The sequence below is a fragment of the Halichoeres trimaculatus genome, unplaced genomic scaffold (genome assembly GCF_033239565.1).
Source record: "Halichoeres trimaculatus isolate MK-OKI-2021-1 unplaced genomic scaffold, fHalTri1.1 fHalTri1_scaffold_13, whole genome shotgun sequence".
Taxonomy (NCBI): domain Eukaryota; kingdom Metazoa; phylum Chordata; class Actinopteri; order Labriformes; family Labridae; genus Halichoeres; species Halichoeres trimaculatus.
The window spans coordinates 20,421,451-20,446,127 of record NW_027437191.1 but is presented as its reverse complement, the minus strand read 5'-3'; the positions used below and the strand labels follow the sequence as shown (position 1 = coordinate 20,446,127).

Here is a 24,677-nt window from a genome sequence, read left to right as displayed (position 1 = left end):
ATATTATAAAATTAGTTTCGTGTCGTGTTACTATGATTGCAAATGTTTCCAACAATAAAAAGCCCCTGAAGGACGTCATTTCATCTCTGTCACGTCAGTTGGATTCTGTTTGATTCAGAAATGACAGCAACTCCCATGATCCTATGCTGTATTAAGACATTATTATGTTCATCAAGAGTGTTCAAATGTTACAAATATTGCATCTTCTGCATCATGTGTAGTTTTGCAACAGAGTAGCATCAAAGACACCTCACAGATATCCTCAGACTCAGTGGGGAAAGCTTAATGGCTGTCTTGCTTCTAATCATCCTATCACGTGTATTTTGCTGCTTTGCTCCAGTTTTTGGCAGCCAGAGCAGCTCAGCGGAGGGACCAGTGTGGTCAAAAGCTGTTTATCTTCAAAAAGTCAACTTTTACAAGAGCCTTTTAACAAAAAGAGAGCGGTGGATGTTAGTCGAATGTATCTCTTACCACCAGGGACATCAGAGTTGCTGCTCTTTAGTGGGATCCTGCTGGGGAACACCCTCTGAGTGACCTGCAGGATAATGAGGAGTAAAGGGTCTGTAGACTAGCTTAAAGTTTACAAAGCGAGAGGAAGTCTTTGTTGAATCATGAGATCCGGCCTCTGTGATCTGTTGCTGAAGCTTTTTTCAGACTGATTTGTGTTTTGAGGTTTTAGTGAAGTCCTTCTTTTTCATCCATAATATTCAGAATACAGTGTTTCACTGAAGGTTTTTAGAAAGAGGAAACATTTCAGGAAGAATATGAAAAAACTAATGACTTTAATTTCAAATTTACTGATACTGGTAATCAGTGTTGTTCAGGGATGGGTGCCTTTCACATTTGAACTATACTATACAGATTCCTGGTACCTGGCAATCGGTATCGGTACTCAACGGTACCAATTTTTGGTACTTTTGTGGGTTTATCTGGGAAAAAAAATCAATTTGATTAATAATAAAATGTAAATTATTTTCAGTTAAACATATTCTGCAATATATAACCTTGTAATGCTGTCTTCGTGTCCAGCATGGAATATCACCTACTCTCCCACTCTCTCACAGTCACAAGGATGCATTTAGGTACCTAAACATGGTACCTTTTGATTTTACATGAATCGGTGCCCGGAACTTTGGACAGAATTTGGTCTGTACTTATAAAAGTGCCTCATTCGGTACCCATCCCTAGTGTTGTTTAATGTAAGGATCATGTATCTTGACATATGCAGATCTAACTGAAATACTGAAATTTATTGATAAGTCAGAGAATAATAATGATAATTATAATAATGATAATAATAATAATAATAATAATAATAATAATAATAATAATAATAATAATAATAATAATAATGACAATAATGATAATAATGATAATAATGATAATAATGATAATAATAGTAATAATACTAATAATAGTAATAATAATGATGATGATAATAATAATAAACATAGAAATAATAATAAGAAGGAAAGAAAAAAACGAAAGAAAAATTATAATAAAACAAGTTACTGAATAGTTTCAACTACATTTTAACTTATATTTATAGGTTCAACCAAGGGTCATTCCCTGCAAAATTGCTTAATTTGACCCAGCACTGAGGTCAAACTGGCACACTCAAAACAAAAACTCCTTTGGAAATGACTCCTTCCTTTTTTTCAGTAGTAAATATTTTTCCTGCATCTGATTTTTTTGTGTTGCGGTCCTGCCGCGGGAGAAAAACACGTCCTGTTCCTGATTTTAAACTGTCGGACCTCACAGAGCTGACAGGATGCCTCTGCAGCCTCCTGCCTGGACTGCTTTTAAATACATATCGATCACTTTGATAATCAGTGCCCCTCATTCATGAAGCTTCCTCGCAGCGCGCACAGACGTGACTTTAACAACCCAGGTTATCCGGTGGGGAGTGTGTTTAAGCGGGCGCTGAGTGCAGAGGAAGTGCTGCTGTTAGGGAGGAGACTGTAACCTCTGTTTGAAGGTGACCAGGAGGCGGCTGAGCGAGAGCGTGGCCTGCTGGGGACCCCTTCTGGCTGTGAACGACATTTCATCAGCAAGTGACACCCACTGTTTTCACACTGTCACCCAGTATGTCAGTCATCTATCAAGACAGTGAGAGAAATATATCCTGCGTTAACTGGCTGAGAATCATTTATAACAAGAGTTTAAAGGGCTATTGAGATTAAAAAGAAGACATTAGTTGGAATTAAGCAAGATAATGATAGAAAAAGGGAAATATTAAATTAATGATTTTTTTTTTTTTAATGCTCATCCTTGTAAGAGAAAATTTAAGCACAAACATGGGTGATAAACGATTCAAATGACACTAATTTTCTGCTGCTCAATAAGAGTGCATGATGGTGCAGGGGTTAGCGTTGTTCCCTTTAAAAAAAAAAAAAAGAGAAGGTTCCTGGTTTGATTGATCAGAGTTAATATGAGACATCACGCTTCAATTAGTGCATTAACAGGAGGGAGCTGCTGCAGGACCTGCTCCTCTCTCTGATCACCTTCTGCAGAGCTTGTTTTAGGCGCCGCGTACGTCTGATGCTCGAGGCAGAAAGTGATTAGAGATAGTTCATTGATAGCAGGCAGTGGTCTAGTGCAGTAGAAAAAGGAAATAAGGTCAGTGTGAAATAGAATCAGACTGTGCGTAGAACTAGAATGTCTAAAATGTAAAACATCTTATTAGATTTTACTTTCCAGTTCAATACAAGTCGTCAGTAAGTGCAAAAGAAAGTGTTACATAAGGAGAAGTATCGCTATTGGAGGACTAAAAATCTGACAAATGTTTCTCAGCCAATCAGTAGAAAAAATCATGAGACAGTGGTTTGATTAAGCTAGCTATTTGACATATGCAACGTGCTGATAAAGTAAAATATTTTTCTGAATAGTCTCAGAGTTGTCAACAAACTGCCGTTATTTGTATTTGTGATGAGCAGGTTGTGTGGGACGTTCAGATTGATCATTAACAAAGTTATATGATAAAAATCAACCTTAATGTGCAGCACAGGCCCAACACGAAGCTAGGACTGGAATTCTCGCCTGAATTTTTCAGTGCTGCTTCTCTCTGGCTCAGTGGCAAACCTTCAAAAACTTTTTTCGCTTCTTTTTTTTCCCCGTCCCACACATTTCTAACCGAGCCATTAAGTGCAGCTACATGACTGGTCCGTCTGCTGTCAGGGATTTCACTCAGCACTTCTGTCTACTTCGGATACTCTGATGAGTCTGCCAGCTAATGAATTCCCCCCAAAACAAGCTGAAACACACAGACGGCCATGACGGTTTGAAATAGACTCGCTCTGCTCGGGGACTACAGCTGACACTCTGAGTTTGGACTGCAGCCTCTGCGTCTGATCAATGCAGACACTTTGTGCTGAGCGAGACTTCAGTAATCCTCGTTCATCTTCTCATTCCTCTCCATCTTTCCTCCAGGATGTACCCAATAAAAGAGGTTCCTGTGGAGGCCGAGGCCCTGACTGACTGGTTATATCAGAGGTTCGTAGAGAAGGAGAAGCTACTGGCCCACTTCTACGACACAGGTCAGTTGGTAAAAGTTGAACTGAAATATGTGTTTCCCTACTATTTGTACATCTTTTCATAGATGTATAGCAGAAATTAGGGATGAGTACAAGTACTCGCTGTTTACCCTATGACATTTCATTACTCTCACACCTGTGCAAGCGCTGCTTTGGCTACAAAACTTGAACTCATACAGCATTAAGTGTGTGACCTAGCTTTTTTGTTTTCACCTAACTGAACATACAAAGTGGGAATAGAAAGATATCAGCAAAAACAACAGTGCAAAATATGTGGCGTTAAACAAAAAATGTTGGTTTGATCTTTAACCATAAACAAACAGAAAACAGGGAGTCTCGCATCACATCACTTGCTAGCCCTGTTAGCACTGTCATTCAGTAAGCTTACTTGCAGCTTCAAAAATCAGACTATGAGCTTAGTCGGCGCAAGATCAGACTATTGGAGTGCATGTGTATGCAAACAGCTTAGTTGAATTTAAATCAGACTAAGCATAACTCGATTGATACATCTAGATAATGCAATTGCTCTTAGATAATGGTTAGATTCGGCAGGACTCGACAGGTCTTGATACGCCTCAGGTACTAGCCGGAAGAGGTATAGATAACTATTAATAATACTTTTATTCATGGTCATATAGAAGAAGAGTCATAGTTATCTATACCCTAGTAGGGTCGCTTCACTCACTCAGCCTATGGCTCCAACACAACAAACACACCATGGCTCATATTTACATAAAAACATGAAGACTTAGAAAAGCACTCAGAGAGCGCAGACCTTCGCCAAGCTATGTGATTTTTCACACAACACTTTAGTCCTACTTTAATGTTATACTCCCTTTCAGTAGACTGTCTGCTACAATTTCGTGTTAGTTGCAGGTTTGTGCGATAATTTGTTACCTGACAGTGTTGAAAATGATGATGACCCAGTACATATTTCATATTCTGGATCTTAGTATCCAGAATATTGGCAGGATCAGAAATTATGGTGAACTTGTCTTGTATTGTTTTGTAAAGCAATCTGACCATTTATGGTGGAGTTATATACACATATGGTGAAAACGGCCCTATCTCACAATGATAAAGAATCCTTTCAAAAATCTTGGATCCAGACGGTGATCCAGATCACCTTCAAAATTTAATCACTTCTTCCTTATCCCATCTTTAACATTTCCTGAAAATTTCATCAAGCTCCGTCTGTAACTTTTTGAGTTATGTTGTTCACAAACAGACAAACTCTCCCAAACACAACACCTTCTTGGCGGGGGTAACTACAGCGGCATCCACCTCCACTATTGTTGTCAAAACAACTTGTTTCCTCTCGTGAACCGAAACTAGATTTGCTTTGATTATCAAAAAAGGACACAGCGCCACGTATCGAAGCAGAGTGAGGATCTTTTAGTCATAGGTCTGATTCTCTTTTCTGCATTCACAGACAAGACTACATCCCCTGCTGTGGCTTTACAATCGAGTTATGGCCTTTGTTAGATTGCTACGTGCATGTAAACATACTCACTGTGGCAGGCCAAAATAAAAACTGGAGATATGTTCCCATCAAGTTTTGTGGAAGGTGAAGGCTTCAGAGCGCTGATTTGCTGAGCTGGATTACAGCCACTAACACAGAGAAAAGCTACGAGAGTCTATAATAAGGATCCTGGAGGTCCTTGTTTCAAGGAAACTTTTTTTATTGGTTTGTTTCTTTACAGTTAAGAAATTATTATAATCTGTGAGTATTAGAGTACTTGTTCATTAGGTCATTGGAGTAATCCAGTACAGGGACTACATTCCCAGCCCCAGAGGAAATAAAGTGTAGATATTTGAAACTCTGTTCAGGCTTCGACCCAGTGGGTGGGTGTTTTCTGTAGCTGCAGTTGACTGATGTTTGAGGGTAGCTGTTGCTAAGAGACACACTGTCAACTGACTCTATCACATCATGCTGTTGATTCAATCACTGCTTTTTAAGACACACATGAAAAGTTGTCAATCAACAACTCAGAGCTTAGATACCTGATACTCTACCTGACCTTTTCCATTCAGTCGAGAAGCTCATTAGAAAGATAATACGTGTTATTGGTGATTTGAAAGTCACCCATGAGTAACACATTTGTCAGTTAACACAAAGTGTACAGGTTCGCTGAAAGTACCTAATAATGACGAGTATTTCTGAAGCTAGTTATGAGAAATAGAGTAAAAACAGTGGCACTCTTGAGAACCTAGTACTATAAATTCTGACTGGTCTCTGTTGTGTTCCCCTCATCAGGATCATTCCCCCCTGAAGACGGACAGAAGGAGGCAGCTTCTCGGCAGATGACCCTGGACCCCGTGTGGCTGTGCATGATTCAGTCATTTGCTTTTGTCTCGGGCTACATGTGGTACAGAGTCCTCCAGTACCTCTACTGCTGTTTATTCTGAGTGCCCCCGATGAGGCGGGAGTCTTTAGCGGACCACTGGAAAAGCCTCAGGATCGGTTGGTGTGTGGCCCGGCGTCATATTCGCCCCCGTAACGATGGATGAATGTACATTTACAACAGTGGAGAGACTTAACTGCAACAGGAAACAAAAAAACACACAAACACAGAATACAAATACTCGTACAATATGAAACTGGTCACAGGCATAGTTAAACTGCACACAATCTTTACACCACACTCTCGCTCCAATAATCTCTCGCACTCGTCACGACTCACATTTTGATGTTTACACGTCCCCATACATGTAGACGCTCACACGTACATGACTTTTTCTTCTAAAAGTTAAATGAAAACGAGGCTCAGGACTCCTCCAGAGGAAGCTCTGGACCGAACTCTTTCTCTCTCTTCCCTATCCTAGGCTTTAGCCGCAGTAGTTTTACAGAGTATAAAGTACGTATGGATGTGTGTGTGTGAGTGGTGACTTGAAGCATAATGTCTGCCCTTATTCTTCTTCCTGGTAAGAGTTGATGAAGCCCACTGGACCTCTCTCCCAGCCCACTGAAGAGCTGGCTGGCCACAACCTTCCAGAGGGAGCGGCTGTTTTGAACGTTGAGGCTGCACAGCCGGCTGCTCCTCTGGCCTTCATTGCACTAAGGATCCATACTGCCCTAACCGCTCCCTGTCCCTGAAAATACTCCTGAGTGGTAGCTGTTAATGTTTGTATTTCTTTTATTTTCTCCCGTCAACCTGCATATCTCCACAACAATGGCCATCGTATTTGTTGTCGTCTATTTTTTTTAAACTGTTTTTTGTTTTTACCCCACCCGTGTGTTGAGGCAGTATTCTGAGCTCACTGAGAAATAAAGGGGGATCATGTTTACACTAGCGGCCCTGCTGAAAGCCTAAAAGGGATCGTTAGCATGATACAGAGTGTGATAATCGATCATTTCAGCATCGGACGTCAAAAGGGAGGAAGTGTACGGTGCTGTAGTCCTAATTTTCAAAGAAAAAGAAGAATCAAAAACAGGTGGCATGCAGGGCAAGAGTTTTGCAGTCTGATCACCTGAGAAAAAAAATGGAAAAAAAGAAACTCCCTCTTTGTGGATTCCCTCTGTCCACCCTCTGCTCTCCAACATGCATACCCTCTCAAACAATATGCACACACAGCCATGTGCAGCTACACAGCAGAGTCAACGTCAGTGTCGCAAAGAATCATCTCAGCAAGCCAGTCTGAGAAGGCAGAGACTCTTACTCTCCCATGGACTACATAGTTTTACAAATATTTAAGCCATATGCTTAGTGTCGTTGGGATGGGGAAAAGAAATGAAGAAAAAAAAGGTTTTATAGAAAGCTACCCTAATGTTGAGCATTCTAAAATAGAGATTTTGGCTTACAGAACTATAGGTGTCATTACTGTAAATTTACAGCATAACCTGCCTAAGTGAGTGTGTGTGGTTGTCTTTTCCTCTTATTTTTGATATATACCATGATCATGGTGTTGCTCTGTGACGTCAGAGTCCAGCGGCAGGTTCACCACAGGTGGTCAACTTTGATTTCATTTTAAAATTACATGAACCGTTGTCCTTATGTCATGGTATGTTTAAATCTTGTACATAACAAAGCTGAGGAAGAGTTTTCATTGTTGGAAATGACTGCAGCGTTTATTTCTCTCTACCTTTTTTTTATTTGGTCCGTGATGATTTCTGAGAATTTGAAGTTTAAAATATCATGAATGTGTTTTTGTTTTCTTTTTTTTAAAGAAATGATGACGATGAAAGCAAGGAATTTTTCCCTTCACTTCTCAGTGTTAACCTGTGTTTTTAATTTATTTTATTCTTTTGTTTTATTGTTGAGTTCCTGACCTTGAGGTTGTTGCGTTAGAGCAATTGTATGTCCGTATGCTGGCTGACAAAATTTTTGCACAGCAACACACAGGCCCAGTTTCAATCTTGTACTGTTGTACATTTTAAGATGATCTGGATTAAACGGAAAACCTTGACTATCAAGCCTTACCTGATGTCCTGGTGGACCACAGTCTCAAATAATGCTGTTTCCTCACACTCCCTGATTTCAAAAAAGGAGAAAAAAAACCTATGGTGACTATGATGGTTTGACTTTGTTGAGGTTAAACTTGGAGGAAGTGTTCACTCTTCACTTCTGAGGGAGACTCTGGAAGGGCCCCGAATGATGCATCTGTCCTCTCTGGAATGTACTTGTGTCGTGGTTTTAGAGTCAATTCTGTGTAATCGCATAGCCTGCTTTAATTAGGGAAGTGATAGAGAAGCAGCAACTACCACTGTATAAACCAGTGTAAAAAATGGTGCATTTGAGTAGTGTACTGCCCTCTCTGTGTGCCACTGTTGGTAGAATCTGTGTGAAATGAAAAAAAGGGCTGCCTAACCGGGTAGGTAGAATCATTCAAACGATGCTGTAAATGTGATTCATGGAGTGGCCCCTTTCAGATTCCCCTCCATTGTGAGAGTGACTTGAAATAAAGCCCCATCTTTTTGTTTTTCAATCAAGTTTTACTTTTATTTTCTAATTTTCTAACCATGTTTCCAAAGAAGGCAGGGAAATAATGTTTTCCTAGATCCCGTTTTAGGAAATAAACACAATAGGGATTTAAACAAAATATACTAGAACTGTCTGTAATTTACCATTTTGTACTTCTCCTTTAATTCCTAGCTACACAGCCATTTTACAACACAGAAGACTTGTGCTGGAATAAAACATCATAAAGATCCCAACAGTGTAATGTTTCTCTCTTAACATGTGTTGTCATGGCAAAGTGTTGGAGCAAATCAACTCTCGGCACAGAGAAACCCAAACACAAAATTACCTTTGTTCAAAGCTTGAAGTGAGGGTTTGATGCTTTCTTATATTTTAAACATAGATAAAAGAAAGATGCTGGATGTTCCTACTTAAAATGCAAAATTTTAAACTTCCACATAATCATATGTTGAATCTGTATGTGAACTGCTAATAATGGTCTATCCTGGAAATAGCACGAGATCTTCACAAGACTTGCCAAGATTATGTCATTGTATAAGGATCTCCCAACTGCTTCATGAGATGTTGGAAGGATGGGCCTCAAACACCCCTGACAGGCCTACAGAGGGCTGGCCGGTCAGAGGGATGGAAGTTTGTGGAGCGGGGAACCTTAAAAAGATGCATTTCAGAGAGAGGCTGAGATAAATGTTTTTAAAACACAGGGAAAATGTGTGAAGTAAAACAAACATTTTTTGAGCTATAAACATATAAAGCTAGCCAAAGGGACGGATAATTCTTGATTCACCAGGTGCCAAAGGGACTGTATGATTTTTTTTTTTTAAAGGCCATTTACAATTTTTGCACATTTCTGCCATTTTACAAATACAACTCTCCATCAGAGGTGGTGCAGCTTGAAAACCCATATTATGTCTTTACCGATAATCCTTTTCATTTTGAAATCATTCTGATTATAGTCAATTTCTCACTTTCAGAGTTAGGAGGTGGGGACTTCTGATGCACAGCATCTTTTAGTTAACCACAAGTTTGTTTCCTAAAACACCCTATTATTCTTCATTATTCTACAACCGAATGCTAACATTTCTGAAACGTTAACACTCACATCTTCGAGTTACAGTCTAAGGTAACTAAAGCCTGTGTCTGCTGAGCTCTGGGTCTGTTGTTTAACTGTGGTGTCAGTGACTACCTGCCGAGAGTGGGTGGTTTATGTTACACTGCTCTGATTTCGAAAGGTCTGATGTGTGTCTTGATGGACTGAACAGTGAACAGATCTCCTTACCTTGGCAGGAGATTTATCATTAGTCTGAGGAGCAGAATACTCAGGACAAAGGTAGAAAAAAAATCTGCTACAAAGTTAAAATATCCAGGTGAAGTAGAATAAAACATTAACACCACTTGCCTCTTTTGTAGCCCTGTGTAAAGGGTGAAGAGGGCATTCAGCAGCAGCAGAAACAAACAGGCTTGTGTCTTTTGTCCTCTTGCCTAGAACAGATATACCAATTTGTTGGAATTACATAATAGTGATGGCGTGGCGTTCCATCAACTACATTTCCTCAGTAGCTGGAGTGATAGGTGCCAGGGTCAGTCCTGCAGGAGGGCCATTTTCTCCAGGCAGCCAATGGGATCTGAGGGGTGAAAACAGTGGGAGGTGAGCTGGAAAATGGGATTAAATATGCACGAAGCTTCACCAACATACCAAAGGGCTAACAGTCAGGAGCTCGGGTGGCCATTGCTCAGCAAGGTGTCCAGATGGAGTACCACTCAATGGAGAACACTCTGCTCCTCAGTACAGCTCAAAAGCTTCTCAAGGTCACCCATGTCACACACAAACACACTGGTACCAAGACAAACTTTGTATCCTCAAATTTTTCAAACATAAGTGCATGGATTAACAATCTATTTCCACCGATAACAAATCTGCACCTATGGTTTCGCATCAGTACCCATTATCATTCTATATGCGAAGGATTACGCATCAGAATTTCCCACAGATTGGCTAATGCACACCAGTGTTCATTCTTAGACATCTGCAGTGATCTCTTTCAAGGATACTGCTACCAAAGATCCTCATTGTCATGCTTTGATGTAAGCTCCCTCGTGAATGTTGTGTTGATGGCGGTGTCCCTTGAGTCAGCAAACACTAAAACACCCAGCTGTGGAAAGGAGGGTTCGGCTGAATGTCACTTCGAAGCCACAGGCATAACAGAGTCTCTCTGGCCCCTCCTGCTGTCAACCCATCAGTGGTGTTGAGAGATCATATGTTCCTTATGCAAATACTTGTGTCAAAACATTCATATGAAAAAAAAAACGTCCCGAGTGCAATAAAGGGGGGGATCATGAATTGTGAGTACTTTTTAGTATCATTATCAATTGTGATTTTAGGAATGATGGTTTCTGAGTAATCTGATTTCACTTTAACGGAAAGAAACTTTGTCATTGATTAAACATTTCCTCCTAACATTTTAAATTGCTCTCAGAGAGTCTGCTGGGATTAGAAAACCAGTTGAGGTAATCTTAAATTCAATACTACTTCTATCTGTTCTTTCGTATCAGCTATATATTTAGTGTAGTGGGATCAATGAATCAGTACATCTAGGTGTCATCTGCATAAAAAGTGATTGGGATATTGAGATTGTGAATAAATTTGCTTTGAAGCAGCTATTAGATGGCAAAGAGTGTGTGCATGTGTGTGCTGGTGGGTTGGAAGACTAGTCTGGAAACATTTTCATACCCACTAGAGCTGTTTTCCTAGAGAGACAACATTAGCTTAGCTTAGAGGGAGAAATTGGACAGTATTTGTAGTTGTCTTGAGCGCAGCTATAATTAGCTCAGATGTTTCTCTTTCATTTCTTAGAACCAGAATCTGACGTCAAAATGACGAAATTGTTTGTTCTTTTGGTGTTTAGCCCACCAGGCTTGTTGTTGTCTCCTTAATGGTCTAAGCTGGCCCTCTGCTGGCAGTAATCTAATTTATTCGTATTTATCCGTACTGATATGAGAGGGATATTAAGTGTATTAAAAAAAACCAATGAAGTGTTTCCCAACCATTCCCTTGAGGTATCATAAACGTAATGCAACTGTTCTTATCTGTTATCTTATACATGTTATCATGATTTAAGAGGACCTTAGACTCAAACTCGAGCCAATGAAAGGACCTGGAGGTGACGTAGACATTGTTAGATTACTGTAAGCCTCTATTACAACACATAAGTAACCTCATCAAAGGTGAAAGGGTTAGTGCAGGATGTGGGATGCAGTTGTCTGTCTGTCTGTCTCTCCTCCCTGTTGCTCCCTCTCAACTCCTGGCCTTTAACACAAGCAGCTGACGTCAGATCAGCCTTAGGCACCCGACTGTCTCTGTTGTTTTTAGCTGTCAGTTTTCCGCTCTGCACCCCCCACCTCCCCTCCAACTGTTCCTGGATGATGTCCAAACTCCTCCAGCTCTTTGTAGGAGTGACCTTTGCAGAGGCAGACTGACAGACCGGCTCGGGCGCTCACTCGCTTGGTGGTGTGTGTGGTGTCACTGTGTGGTACTGGCAGCAGAGAGCGGAGAGGGCTGAGAGGATAATTTGAACACAACTGTTAGTGTGGCTGCCCCAGTGAGAGGGCTGCTACAGACAGAAATCCCACAGACTGAGCCAGGGATCACACATCAAAATTGACTTGAGAAGAGAAAAAGTATTTTTGTTTTGTTGGGTTTATGTTGTAAAGCAGTTGTGCTCTGAGAATATATACGCTGAAACTATCACCACTGCTCTGTGAGAATTTTCATGAAAATACACAGAATAATCTTATCTTTTGTAAGTGTAACAAAGGGCTGTAACAGGGGATCAGATATAATTCTTTTGAAACCAGCAAAAGGATAATACTGCAGTGTTTTATTCAGAAAATGTATGCTCTTTTTAAGATGTAAATTGATTAATTAGCCCAATTAAAATCTTCCTTACCATCTGAGAAGGGCATCAGCCTCCCATATTTCTGAGAAATGTGCACATGAATCTGCTTTAAGGACAGCCTACTACATTTTCATGCATACAGATTCACAAATCCCCTATAAAAGTATACTGATAAATATGTCAGTTTCTTTATTCGGCACAGATGTTAGCTGCTACTGTTTCTTTTCAATTGTTGTTAGGACTCCAAATTTGACTCCAGTAGTGTCTCAAATAATATCTTCTGGGTCTTTTTCCATTCCCCTTAAATTTGTGACGTTTTCTGTTTCCTTCAACAGATCTGCCAGGGTGACCTGAGTGTGATCTGACGATGCATTTCTGGCGCCACCGTATGGACTACAGCACGCGAGCCGTCCGCCCGCTCTACTCTCGCGGTTTTCAGGCGCTTAGCAACCCCACAAACTGTATCCTCTCACTGGCCTATCAGGAGCCACCATGCGGAAAGAGCAAGCCAATCACGAAGGGGCATTTCGGCACCAATTTAAACTGAAGGCCAGCGCTTCCTGTTTTGTCAACTGCACCGAGTACACAGGAGCCAACGAGACTAGACGAAAAAGCCAAACTATTAGTATAGTTAAATATCTTTAACTGAAACCAGGGTGAACCGGTATGGTAAACTGGAACAGTAACTAGGAAATTACTTGTTTTAGTTTATTTCATATTTAAAGAACAATCTACTTTGGCATTTGTCCGTTTATTGATGCTAAGCTAACGTAAACAATAGCTCAAGTCAGCTATCGTTTAACGTTAGATTCGGTAGGAAAACAAATATGCCGTCCCGTGTTGATGACTACGAGGTGCTGTACACGATAGGCACGGGTTCATATGGCAAATGTCAGAAAATAAGACGGAAAGCTGATGGAAAGGTATGTAACGGTCGCAAAGAACAACGCACTGCTCACCTGTGGCTAGGCAACGTTAAAGTTCGGATTCCTGGAGGAGTCTGTTTGAACAAAAAAAAACTGTTTTATATCCTTAGTAGACATATGATGCTGTGCAATAAATTTAAGTTAGAGGTGCTCTAAACTAAGAAAATACATGTTATCATTTTTAGTTTAGTAATGGTTGGTATGTATACAAAAATGTAATAAATGAATGATAGTAATCTTGATAATTTTTTTTAGAATGTACAATTTGTCTGCCTGGAAATTGGTTTAACCCATTTGTTTTCCTTCCATTAAAGATCCTTGTGTGGAAGGAGCTGGACTATGGCACCATGGCAGAGAGTGAAAAGCAGATGCTGGTGTCAGAGGTGAATCTCTTGAGGGAGTTAAAGCACCCAAACATAGTGAGGTACTATGACCGGATAATAGACAGGACGAACACCACGCTTTACATTGTCATGGAATACTGTGAGGGTGGGGACCTATCGAGTCTCATCAGTCGGTGCATTAAAGAGAGGTGACTACCTGATCCTTTGTTCATATATACTTGTTGCGTGTTAATGTTTACAAACTTGGTTTTTGAAAGTACAAAAAAACTAAGCTTGTGCTTTTCCTTTGGCAGGCGCTACTTGGAGGAGCAGTTCATCCTGCGAGTTACTGCACAGCTCATGTTAGCCTTAAAAGAATGCCACAGACGCAGCGACGGCCAAGCCACAGTCCTTCACAGAGACCTAAAACCAGCCAACATCTTCCTGGACATTAAACAGAATGTGAAGTTGGGTGATTTTGGTCTTGCCAGGATCCTGAACCATGACACCAGTTTTGCAAAAACATTTGTTGGGACACCTTACTACATGTCTCCTGTGGGTGCTTTAAATTATCATTTTGACCCTACCAGTTTAAGCTTTATTAGCTAAACGCTTTTTCCTATGCTTTTCCTTTCAGGAGCAAATAAATGGGATGTCATACAACGAGAAGTCAGATATTTGGTCTCTGGGCTGTCTGCTGTATGAACTCTGTGCTTTGTCGTAAGTTTTTTAACACCATTGCCTGAGCTGATTTCTCCAGCAGCATGTTTGATGACAGAATCTGACATTTTCTTCTGTTCAGTCCACCGTTTACTGCTTACAACCAAAGAGAGCTGGCAGAGAGGATCAGAGAAGGGAAGTACAGAAGAATCCCATACAGATATTCTGAGGAACTGAACACCTTACTAAGCAAAATGCTCAACTTGAAGGTTAGAAGTGATTATTTAATGCATTTTATGCATTGTTTTTCATGAGACTTCACATACCCCATCTTGGTAGGGTGCATTTATCTCTATTTTTCTGTCACCAGGACTATCTAAGGCCCTCTGTAGAGTCTATTCTTCAGAGTAGCCTGTTGGCCGAAGCTGTCTCCGGGGAGCTGAGGAAGGCACAGGTCAGACTCAGGAGGAGGTCAGCAGACCCCGATTGTACCCCTCAAAAGCCGACCGAACCGATACCTGCTACTGCTGCAGAGCTTCGTCTTCGAGAACAGGCATTGCGGGACAGAGAGAAGGCACTAAAAGAACGAGAGGAGAGGCTGGAGAGTAAGACACTTATGTCTGTTGTCATCCTGTTTGTGTCATGCTCATCAAACCGTGGCACTGAGCCCTGGACTCCTGCTGACCTACAGCCAGGCTTTACTCAGTCTGGAATTGCTAGCTCAATTCTGTTTATCGGAAAATATTTATGGCTTTTGATTTTGAATGTAGGGATGTCTTGGTAAAATAACTCTATACATAAAGGTTGAAGTTTAAATTGTATTTTGTAACATTTTCTTAAAGTAACTAGGCAATCTATATCACCTGACTTACAGGGGATGCTATTACTTTAATACCTCAGTAAAACTGTTAGTCTGACTGTAAATTCTGATACATACTCCAAAAATAAAGCTGTGTGTTTTTGTTTTCCCCTTGTAGAAAGAGAGCAAGAGCTTTGTGTCCGTGAGCGATTGTCAAATGAGAAACTTGCAAGGTAAAGTGTCCTTTCCTCAAAGAGGCTGAAAATGAAACAACACCGAATTTGAGATTTCATATTTCTTTAAAGTTTCTTCTTTCATCAGTGTTATTAACGGTAGATTTAACTCTTTGTTACATGTTTCAGGGCCGAGAGTTTACTGAAGAATCACAACCGCCTACAGCAGCAGAGAGACCTGTCATCGTTCCTTTACAAAAACATAGGTATGGGAAATGGACGACAACCTCAACGACCTGTTTACTGAACAGAGAATAACACTGATCAATGTGTTACATTCAGTGATTTTATACATGAATGTTATTGTTTTGAATGTGACTAAGTCAAATTAATTTATTGTTTTTTATTGTAAATACTGTTTTAGTGGACCAATAAAATGTTATTTTAGATTGTCTTTAATAAAAAGAAGAAAAAAAACACCTGACAATCTGAAATCTATTTGTCCTTTGGACAAAGAGTGGAGTAGAAAGTCTTTGTTTCTATGCATACTTATCACTACTCCATACAAAAGCACAACAAAAACTGATCAGTGAACCATTTCTTTCTTTGGTCCCAGATATAGAGGAGCTCTCCCCCAGCAAGAAGAAGGTCCACTTTGCAGGCGAGAGCAAAGAGAACCAGCGGCCTGACGGTGGTCAGTGTGTGACTTCCCCAGAACAGATTCTTAGGAGGCTGCAAGTGGCAAAACTGCGTGCTCATGCACTCGATGAAGTAGAGAGGACATGTCAAATGAAGAGCAGGCAGATACTTGGCATCCGCTGATTACACTGATTACACTGGCTGAATATGATACCTGATGATAACTGGATGTAAAGAAGCTTTATTTATTTGGCAATTTAGTAGCTGTGACACCAAGCAAGAAAAAGTGCCATTGTTGAAATTTTGGCTGTTAATTTCTTTTAGTTTGCCTTGTTGCTGTGTGTGTGCTTCATTTTAGATCCAGAGACTTGGAATTTATGAGAATGTACTGTACCTCTAAACCTGTGGTTAAAACAACGCAGGAGAATGAAACATTGTTTCTTATTTGAAACCTGTGATGTGAGAAGTAAAAATAAAAACTAACAAAATATGAATGTAAGAGTTGGATTTAATATTTAGTTTCTTTTATTTATAGTAGAGATCTTAGGGAACATGTCCACTTGATGTGAATTTTCAAGGAGATAAGGCAGGAGTCTCTTTGAAGTACCACGAATTTATGCAAGTGTGAGCAAGACAGACATCTTCCACAAGGGGTCATCAGTTTCCCAGGAATCGTCAGCTGCTCATTTGAAAGCGCGTCCTTCCAGTCGTTTTTGGCAACGGAGCTTCATACCAAAGAGTTCTTTTCTCCCTATGAAGCAACACCAGAGGGTATAGACTTGCATTTTTTTTTTTTTTTTTTTTTTTATTGGGGACTTCCCGCTTATATTTCTTTAAAGGTTTGTGCTAAATAGATCAAAAGGCTCTAAAAGAGAGCGAAATGAATGATTTTTAAGCAAAAATTTCTCATCTCATTGTTTACTTCTCTATAAGTAATACGTGTATAACTATGGCGTCAATCATTAAACATGTTGGAAAGAGGGTCTTTTGGCACACAATTGTACACCTTTGATTCTTCAGTGTACTAGCATCTGAAAACCATGAAATGCCTGTTATTCTCGGGTTGGTTGAATTTCTGTTGAATCTTATAGATTAGGTTTGGTCGATACTCAAGCACTCAGCACTGACTGAGACATCAAATACGTCATCGCGAGAACACACTTGTCGTTGTAGCGTGCATAGCAACCACCGTTGGGTAGCCTTTTGGCTCCGCCTCCTTGCGAGAGTTGCAAAAACCCAACCAATCAAAATCGACACTGGACGACCTCGGCCAATAGAAATCATCCAAGGCGCGTCCTAATGGTTCCATGTTCCGTGTGGAAAGTTTACCGGCTCGGGTGCAAAGTTTCAGCCGTCTGCAAATCGAAGCTGATCGGCTAGCGTTTCGAGAATATGCGGGTGACGACAACGGTTAACCTCCACGTAACTAAAACTGTTTCTCGGATAAATGTACCAGTAGTTGCCTTCCTGTCACAGGCGGGTGATGCTTTCTTCGCTGGAGGACAGCTGTGAATGAAGACGCTGTTAGCCTCGGTCGTATTGTCTCAGGGAGCCAGCAGCTAGCTCAGTGTTAGCTTGGAATTTTGAGCCAGAGAGCTGGCCAGTGCTGACGGATACTGGGATACCCTTTTGAACGTTAACTCGAAACCTAACCCGTTAAAAGACTACTGAGAAAAAAAAAAGAAAAATGGCTTGTGAGCCAAACCGAGTCCGGCTGCTATGCATGCTCTCATTGACTTTTATTTTTTTCATCGTGGAAGTGGTGGTCAGCCGGATAACCTCATCCTTATCAATGCTGTCGGACTCTTTCCATATGCTGTCGGATGTGATCGCTTTGGTGGTGGCTCTGGTTGCGGTGAGATTCGCTGAGAAAACCCAGGCGACCAATAAAAACACCTTCGGCTGGATCCGGGCCGAGGTGATGGGGGCTCTTGTCAACGCAGTCTTCCTCACCGCGCTCTGCTTCACTATTGTGCTGGAGGCTGTGGAGCGCTTCACCGAGCCCCATGAGATCGATAGCCCCGAGGTGGTGGCCGGGGTCGGTGCCGCGGGGCTCCTGGTCAACTTGCTCGGGCTGTGCTTGTTCCACGGGCACGCAGGCGGGGGGCACGGGCACTCCCACGGAGGTCACGGACACTCGCACGGAAACAAGAATAAGAGGGGGAAAAACAAGACCAAGAAGGCTGGGAACGGGTCTACTTTAGAGGAGACCAACAACCTGGTTGGGAATCACAGCAGCCCCGGTGAGGCGAGACAGAGAAATGGTGAGTATCTTATCTGGACACATCAATTCATGTGGTCTGGAATACTAGAGGTCAGCATCAAATGTCAAAACTCCATTCAGAGAGCCTCACTGTGCCCCACATTTAATCCGACAGCATGTGATAAACCTTATCTTCATTGTTAGCAGTCCAGATTGCATAACAGTACATACACATGTCTTCAGAGCACTCTGAGGACACCGTGCCTGAGTGACTAATCTCTCTTATTTATTTGACTGGAGAAATTCAGACAGCTGTTTGCGAACAGATTGATCATTTAAGTGATTTGATCCTTAAAACCCAAGGTTTCAGGAACACACTGAGGAAGTCTCAAGTTTCAGATGTGTAGAGTCTGTCAGACTCAGCTGAGAAACTTCCTGTTTTTTTTTTAAGCAAGCCCGCACTTGTGCCTGAGTCTAAGCTGCCATGTTTTTTTCTTACTGTGCGAAGCAACCGAGGAATCACATGTTACGGTTTGGTGTCTGTTTACCGACAATACAGTTATAAAACAACAAGAGCCCTCACTGGGTTGCTGTTACGTTTTCAGTGTCAAACCCAAGCAGAAGACAATGTCTCCCCACACTGTCAGTCCACAACAGTTTCAATAAATGGAGGCTATCCACCCCCACCTCCTCCTCCTCCTCCGCTGTGCTCCAATGGCTGTTACTGGGTCATACATCAGTGTAACAGTGGATTCAACAGCCCGAGCCACACCATTAACCGTTGATGAATGACTCTGCGACAGCTTCAGCGTGTCCTGGGATGAAAACGAGCAGTTTGTGGCTCTCTCTTTCTCAGGATCTGTTCCCTCTGCACACCGTGCTATGTTTCCTGAAAATACTAATTGAATTTGTTTGAGTTGAATTACTGAAAATTGTGTGCAGCATTTTGGATCCTCCTTGCTGGGAGCTTTTTTCTTTGTGTTCCTCTGGTTTAAAGCACAGAGCACTTAAAGCACAGATGAAACACTGCAAGCAATTTGTTTCACAGTGAAAGCTTGAACAAAAGCAAAGATATTATTGCAGAAAGTCTTCCTTAATCATCTTTTATCTTCACCTGTTTATAAATTAAGGGACAAAACTCCACACATGTATCCGGGTGGCATTAAAAGCTGAGTTCCTGCTTTTTTGTCTGAGGTCTGACGTGTTTTGTAGTTCGACCTCAAATTATGTAACGTCACAATCACTCCTTCAGGTGCTGATGGTAGCATCTTCTCTAAACCACCTTGCTGCGAGCTGTACAGCTTTGTTTCCCTTTTACAACAAGTTCTTCGTTAATGGTTTGTGTTTTAATGTTTTAGTGCCAAAGTTCAACTTTTTAAACCCACTGAACTCTGTTTTTATCTCCAGAAATTGTTCGTAAAGCCAGCACAGAACTGCAGATGAACGGCAACACCCACTATGAAGAGATGGACCATGAGCATGACCACGACTCATCATCACAGCTCAACATGCGCGGCGTCTTCCTGCACGTGTTGGGTGACGCCCTGGGCTCCGTCATCGTTGTAGTCAATGCTTTGATATTCACCTTTGTGTGGAAGCCTTGCAAAGCTGGTGAAACATGCATCAACCCGTGTATCAACAGCCACACCACGGACCACCAGCATGTCAACCACACGCTGGTGGACCTGTCGGATGGTCATGCCGTGCCATTCATCAAGTCTGCTGGTCCCTGCTGGGTTCTTTACTTGGACCCCACCCTCTGCATCATTATGGTGACCATCTTACTGTACACCACTTACCCACTGCTCAAAGAGTCCGCCCTTATACTGCTCCAGACTGTGCCAAAGCAGATCAACATGCACCGGCTAAACGAGCGCCTGCTGAGTCTCGATGGAGTCCTGGCCATCCACGAGCTGCACATCTGGCAGCTGGCTGGCAGTCGCATCATCGCCACAGCACACATCAAGTGCCACGACCCCACATCTTACATGGAGGTGGCCAAGCGCATTAAGGACTTTTTCCATGACGAGGGCATCCACGCCACCACCATCCAACCAGAGTTCGTCACGTTCAACTCAGAGTCTCGGGACTCCCTGTGTGAGCTCTCCTGTCGGACTCAGTGTGCTCCCAAACTGTGCTGCGGCTCTGGGGAAAAACAGAACCCAACAGGCTCTGACAGGAAGGCCAGCAGTGACTGCAGGGCTGCTGCCTCAGCCCTGGAGGTGATCGATGAAACCATCGAACAGGACGCAGCCATTCAGGTGCGCCCTCGCTCAGAGGAAGAGGTCATGATCGCTAGAGAGGTTGAGTCGTCTCTGTGAGATGGAGGGGACTGGAGGAAACAGAGGAGGAGCCGGAAAGTCACAACATCAGGCTGAAATTCTCATTGTCAGTGGTGCTGTTATCTTATTTTCTACAGAAAAACTTCTACTCTGCCTTTTATTCCGCCTCTTTTGGGCAAAATTCCCAAACCTTTTTATCATCATTCATGTGAGCCGTTTCCCATGTTTTTCTCTCTGTTTGCTAATTTCCATGCTGGCCACTCCTCTGTCACTCCACCCCTCTCTCATGTTGTCTGTTGCCCTGGCAGTGCAGTGGCGATGCATGTTGGGGCTTACTGACCTCCCCTCCTCCAGGAACCGGAGCGAGGCCTGCATGAGTGTCCCTCATTAGCACCGTGTTGTGATGCGTCATCTTGGCCCCATGGTGTTTCTGTGCCAAAGCTTCTCACTGCGGGACTGAAAGGATCTAAGAGACGGCCTCTCGTCCAAAAGGACACACACAACAAATGCAAGTCAGAGCACACATCACTAGGTTACTCTGCTCAGCCTACGGACCTGCTGGCAAAAAGTCTACCTTTGCTGTTCACATTGTTGGCTTTGAGCAGACCTATTTTTCGTACTCTCTGGCCCCAAATGGATGAGTATTGTGTTGCATACTAATTTAAGTATTTAAGTTATTAGAAATGACCTATTCTTCTTTCTAGATGCTGTTTGTGAGATTTAGTTTGGATGATAGAAAATGTTTGCATTTTTTTTTCCATCTTGAATATTTTGACCGACCATCTATGCTGTAGTCATTCTTTTTCCAAATGTGATGTTTTTTAATGATTCTGTTTTCTGAGACTTTCCTCTGGCCTTGATTCAGTTTTAATTGCAGTCAGAAGTTGGATACAGAAGCCGTATCTACAACCTCTCTCTCTTCCTTTGCCTTTCAAACACAACTGCTGCAGTATAGCACTGAGTGTATCAGACACACAATAACTTCTTGCAACGGCCCTCTCACCTGATTTACACCTTCCTTCTTCATTTTGATGCCTTGCAAGCCAGAGGGGTTGAGTCTGCTGTGAGGCAATTAGCACTGTATGCTATTCTGAGGAATCAAACACTAGTCTCTGTGTGATTAAGTTCTGGAAAGCTTTCTGGTGGTGGCTGTTGATTTAAGTGAGATATCTTGATGAATGTGTCTGGCACCTCGTCACAATTCATGCTGGAGTTTTATATTTCCAGGACGTTCTTCTACGACTGCATGACCAAACCGAGGCCTGGTGTTTGACTTTGGGGAGCATCACTATGAGCTCCTGTTGCTGCTTACCAGTTTTTGCTGGTATCCCCCCCACACACACACACACATTACTCATAACTGTGTAGGAAATGAATCATTTTCTAGTTCTTCTGTCCTCTGCTGTGGACGACTGAGCCGGCTGTTTTTGCTGAAGTGAAGTCCTTACTGTGGCCTTTGAAATTCGATGAACATTCACTCATCACCACAGATATCATGAGAAGTTGATCCATCAGAATTCCACTCCTGATTAAATGTGTATGCAATATAGAACTGTGTGCTGGGAAATATATTCTGATGAGTTCCTTCATTTGTAATGTTGGGTCACTTTTATTCTGTGTCTTTGAAGACTTGAGCTCTATGTGCAAATTGAAAACAAGTGTTTTTTTTTGTTTTTGTTTTTTTTTAATTTTAGATATGACATGTCAACTGATGTGTTTTTGATATACTATATATCTACAGTACTGTCCAATGTGTCATTGTGAAATAAAAATATGGCTGTTTGGTACAGTTGGTGAACCAAAGTTTGTCCCTTCCATTGTTTTTTTGACATTTTGCATACACACTAGGGCTGCAGCTATCAAATATTTTAGTATTCGAGTATTCTACTGAAAACCCCATCGATTAATCGAGTAATCAGATAAAATACATTTTTGTTTAGTTAAAGAGCAGTTATTTTTCAAACAAATTTTTCTCTTCAAGAAATAGAATTTTCTGATACAGCATGTCAATAAGAGGACCCAACGGACCCAAATTGCACCCGTTTCATAGAATGACCCATTAGTCTCCAAACTCCAGAAAAGAAGCTAGATTTGTTGCTAGTAGTGCTATTTTGTATAAGAGGTAGCTTGAGGGGTCTGAAAACTCTCTTAATATGGCCTCAGCTGTAATTAAAATACCACTGTTTGATCTTTTTTAAAATTAAATGATTCCTCGAGGCGGAGAAAATTACTCGAGTATTTTTTGTAATCGAGTACCTCGAATCATTCGAGGAATCGTTTCAGCTCTAATACACACACACACACATAAGAGAACACAGCAAAATGGAAACAAGGTCAAGCAAGAGACTGGAGTCTTGTGTAGTCTACCTCTATCTGCCCAAGAGAAATGCAAAACTACAACAAAGAGACAAGAAAACTACAGCAGACAAATTGATCTTCACTACAGACATCTCTCAATTCATCTTCAAACACTTATTAGGGTCTAGGCAGCAGGGAAGGAAATGCCATCAGAGAGATCCAGAGACTGGCCTGTCCCCAGCCACTTCTACCAGCTCCTCTTGGTGCTCCCAGGTCAGCCAAGAGATATAACTCTGCAATGAGTCCTGGGTCTACCCTGAGGTCCCCTTCCAGCTGGGCATGCCCAAAACAGGGAGGTGTCCGGGGGATATCTTCACCAGATGCCCGAACATCTGAGCCTCTATCTGGCTCCTTTCTATGCGGAGGAGCAGCAGTTGTACTCTGAGCCTCTCCTGGATGTCCAAGCTACGAGCCCTTTTTCCAAGGCTCAGTCCAGATATCTTGTGGAGCTCATTTCATCCGCATGTATCCCCAACCTTGTCCTTGGGATCACTACCCACAGCTAGTGGCCACAGGTAAGGGTTAGAAAATACATTGACTGGTTAATCGAGAGTTTCCTCACTGCAACAAACCAGTTTTGCGTCAGCATCGCTGCCTACACCACCCCGATTTTTCATTCTCCTGCTCTGTTTTCCCCTCACTCACCACCACCACGGACATAATGAGAAATAATAATGTATAACCATTAGAGACAAAAAACATAAAAAGATCATTGACCTTGGACATAGTCTCTGTGATATTACTAATCAATTTCTGAAACAGAGTTTTGAAGCAAATTGTCGGGGCTGCCATATTGGAAATGAGGCGGGCTTTGAGCCTCCACACTAACAAGTATTGGGCGCCTGCCTGTCAATCACCTGAGTTGTGCCTTTTAAATGGGTGAACTTGTGATCTTAATATTTCTGTTTTCTGGTCCTTGAAATAGCAGCTGTTTAGTCCAATATTTGTCTACATCATTTGAAGTGGTTTATTCTGTATTACTCTATCATATACTGTATTTTTTAAAAGTTTTAACAATAATACAATTGCTAATATTAAATCTCGTTTAAAAATCAAACCCAATCTATTCTTATCACAAAGCAGCCCCTTTCTCTAAACTCTGCCACCATGAGACCATGTAAGGCCTCTTGTAGCAAGAGTACGATCAGAGATAACGTGGTGGACAAATTCATATGCCTGGGTTGTTTTCAAAAATAAAGAAAATGTTTTTTTTTTTGTTTTTTTTTAAAGAATTTTAGCATGAAGCTTCCGTTTCTGTAGATACAGATAAAACCAAACTGGTATAATTGAAAGAACTGACACTCTCTCTTTGCCACATGGTTTAGGCTGAGATCTCTAATCCACAGAATGTCAGAGTTGACCTGTGAACCACATTCAAGAGCAGTTCTCTCTAGCTGTTGCCTTAAACAGAAACAGGGTCCTCTGATGACAGGCTATAGTACAAATACACAAACTCACAGTTCAACAAGGACTCATGTAAATATGGATCAATATTTGCGCTTTGACATTCTTGGAGTAGATAATTTGTTTTAAAAACATCTTTAGGCAGCAAAATTTCCACAGTCACGTGTCGCTGCTAACACGCAAATGTGAGAAGAGAAATAGGAGACAAAAGTTCAGTTAAGTTCATTTTTTCTTGAAGTTATGACACGGCACATTTCATTATCAGCAGGTCTAGACTACACTGTTTGCAGTATCATTAACAGAGATTCTACAGTAATTAGCATGAGTGAGTACTAAGCATTAGAAACACTACCAAGGAATAGAATAGAATAGAATAGAATAGAAAATACTTTATTTATCCCCGAGGGGAAATTCAGGAGTCACAGCAGCATTTAAGAAAACAAAAGTAAGAAAGAGTATAGAAAGTGCAAAAATGTCCATAACAAATTAGATGACAACATCCCGTCCACCACTCGTCCACCACTCTCCAGCCCAGCCAGTCTCCACCTCCACAGGGTCCAGGACT

The 24,677-nt window shown here is 41.6% G+C and overlaps 3 protein-coding genes across 3 annotated transcripts in view; all 3 read left to right on the top strand.

Annotated features, from left to right (window-relative positions):
• Positions 1-7,228, top strand: part of lpgat1 (lysophosphatidylglycerol acyltransferase 1) — a 55,655-nt gene extending 48,427 nt beyond the window's left edge. The window contains exons 7-8 of the mRNA XM_074685562.1: positions 3,430-3,536; positions 5,791-7,228. Of these exons, the coding sequence (XP_074541663.1) occupies positions 3,430-3,536; positions 5,791-5,942 (259 nt within the window). The 3' untranslated portion in view covers positions 5,943-7,228. The remainder of the gene's footprint in view (positions 1-3,429; positions 3,537-5,790) is intronic.
• Positions 7,229-12,805: 5,577 nt separating this feature from the next.
• On the top strand, positions 12,806-16,286 carry nek2 (NIMA-related kinase 2). The gene is made up of 9 exons (XM_074685133.1): positions 12,806-13,268; positions 13,586-13,803; positions 13,909-14,149; positions 14,232-14,314; positions 14,397-14,523; positions 14,625-14,859; positions 15,232-15,286; positions 15,416-15,492; positions 15,843-16,286. Exons 1-9 carry the CDS (start codon positions 13,173-13,175, stop codon positions 16,046-16,048), a joined length of 1,338 nt encoding a protein of 445 aa, XP_074541234.1. The 5' UTR covers positions 12,806-13,172; the 3' UTR covers positions 16,049-16,286.
• An 893-nt stretch (positions 16,287-17,179) lies between these two features.
• Positions 17,180-22,144, top strand: slc30a1a (solute carrier family 30 member 1a). The gene is made up of 2 exons (XM_074685132.1): positions 17,180-18,129; positions 19,476-22,144. Exons 1-2 carry the CDS (start codon positions 17,553-17,555, stop codon positions 20,387-20,389), a joined length of 1,491 nt encoding a protein of 496 aa, XP_074541233.1. The 5' UTR covers positions 17,180-17,552; the 3' UTR covers positions 20,390-22,144.
• The last annotated feature ends 2,533 nt before the right edge of the window (positions 22,145-24,677 follow it).

Coding starts and splice junctions, on each gene's coding strand:
- nek2 (XM_074685133.1), top strand. CDS start 13,173: ATGCCGTCCCGTGTTGATGACTACGAGGTGCTGTACACGATAGGCACG. Junction 14,315..14,396: donor TATGAACTCTGTGCTTTGTC/GTAAGTTTTTTA, acceptor TCTTCTGTTCAG/TCCACCGTTTACTGCTTACA. Junction 15,493..15,842: donor GTTCCTTTACAAAAACATAG/GTATGGGAAATG, acceptor CTTTGGTCCCAG/ATATAGAGGAGCTCTCCCCC.
- slc30a1a (XM_074685132.1), top strand. CDS start 17,553: ATGGCTTGTGAGCCAAACCGAGTCCGGCTGCTATGCATGCTCTCATTG. Junction 18,130..19,475: donor TGAGGCGAGACAGAGAAATG/GTGAGTATCTTA, acceptor TTTTATCTCCAG/AAATTGTTCGTAAAGCCAGC.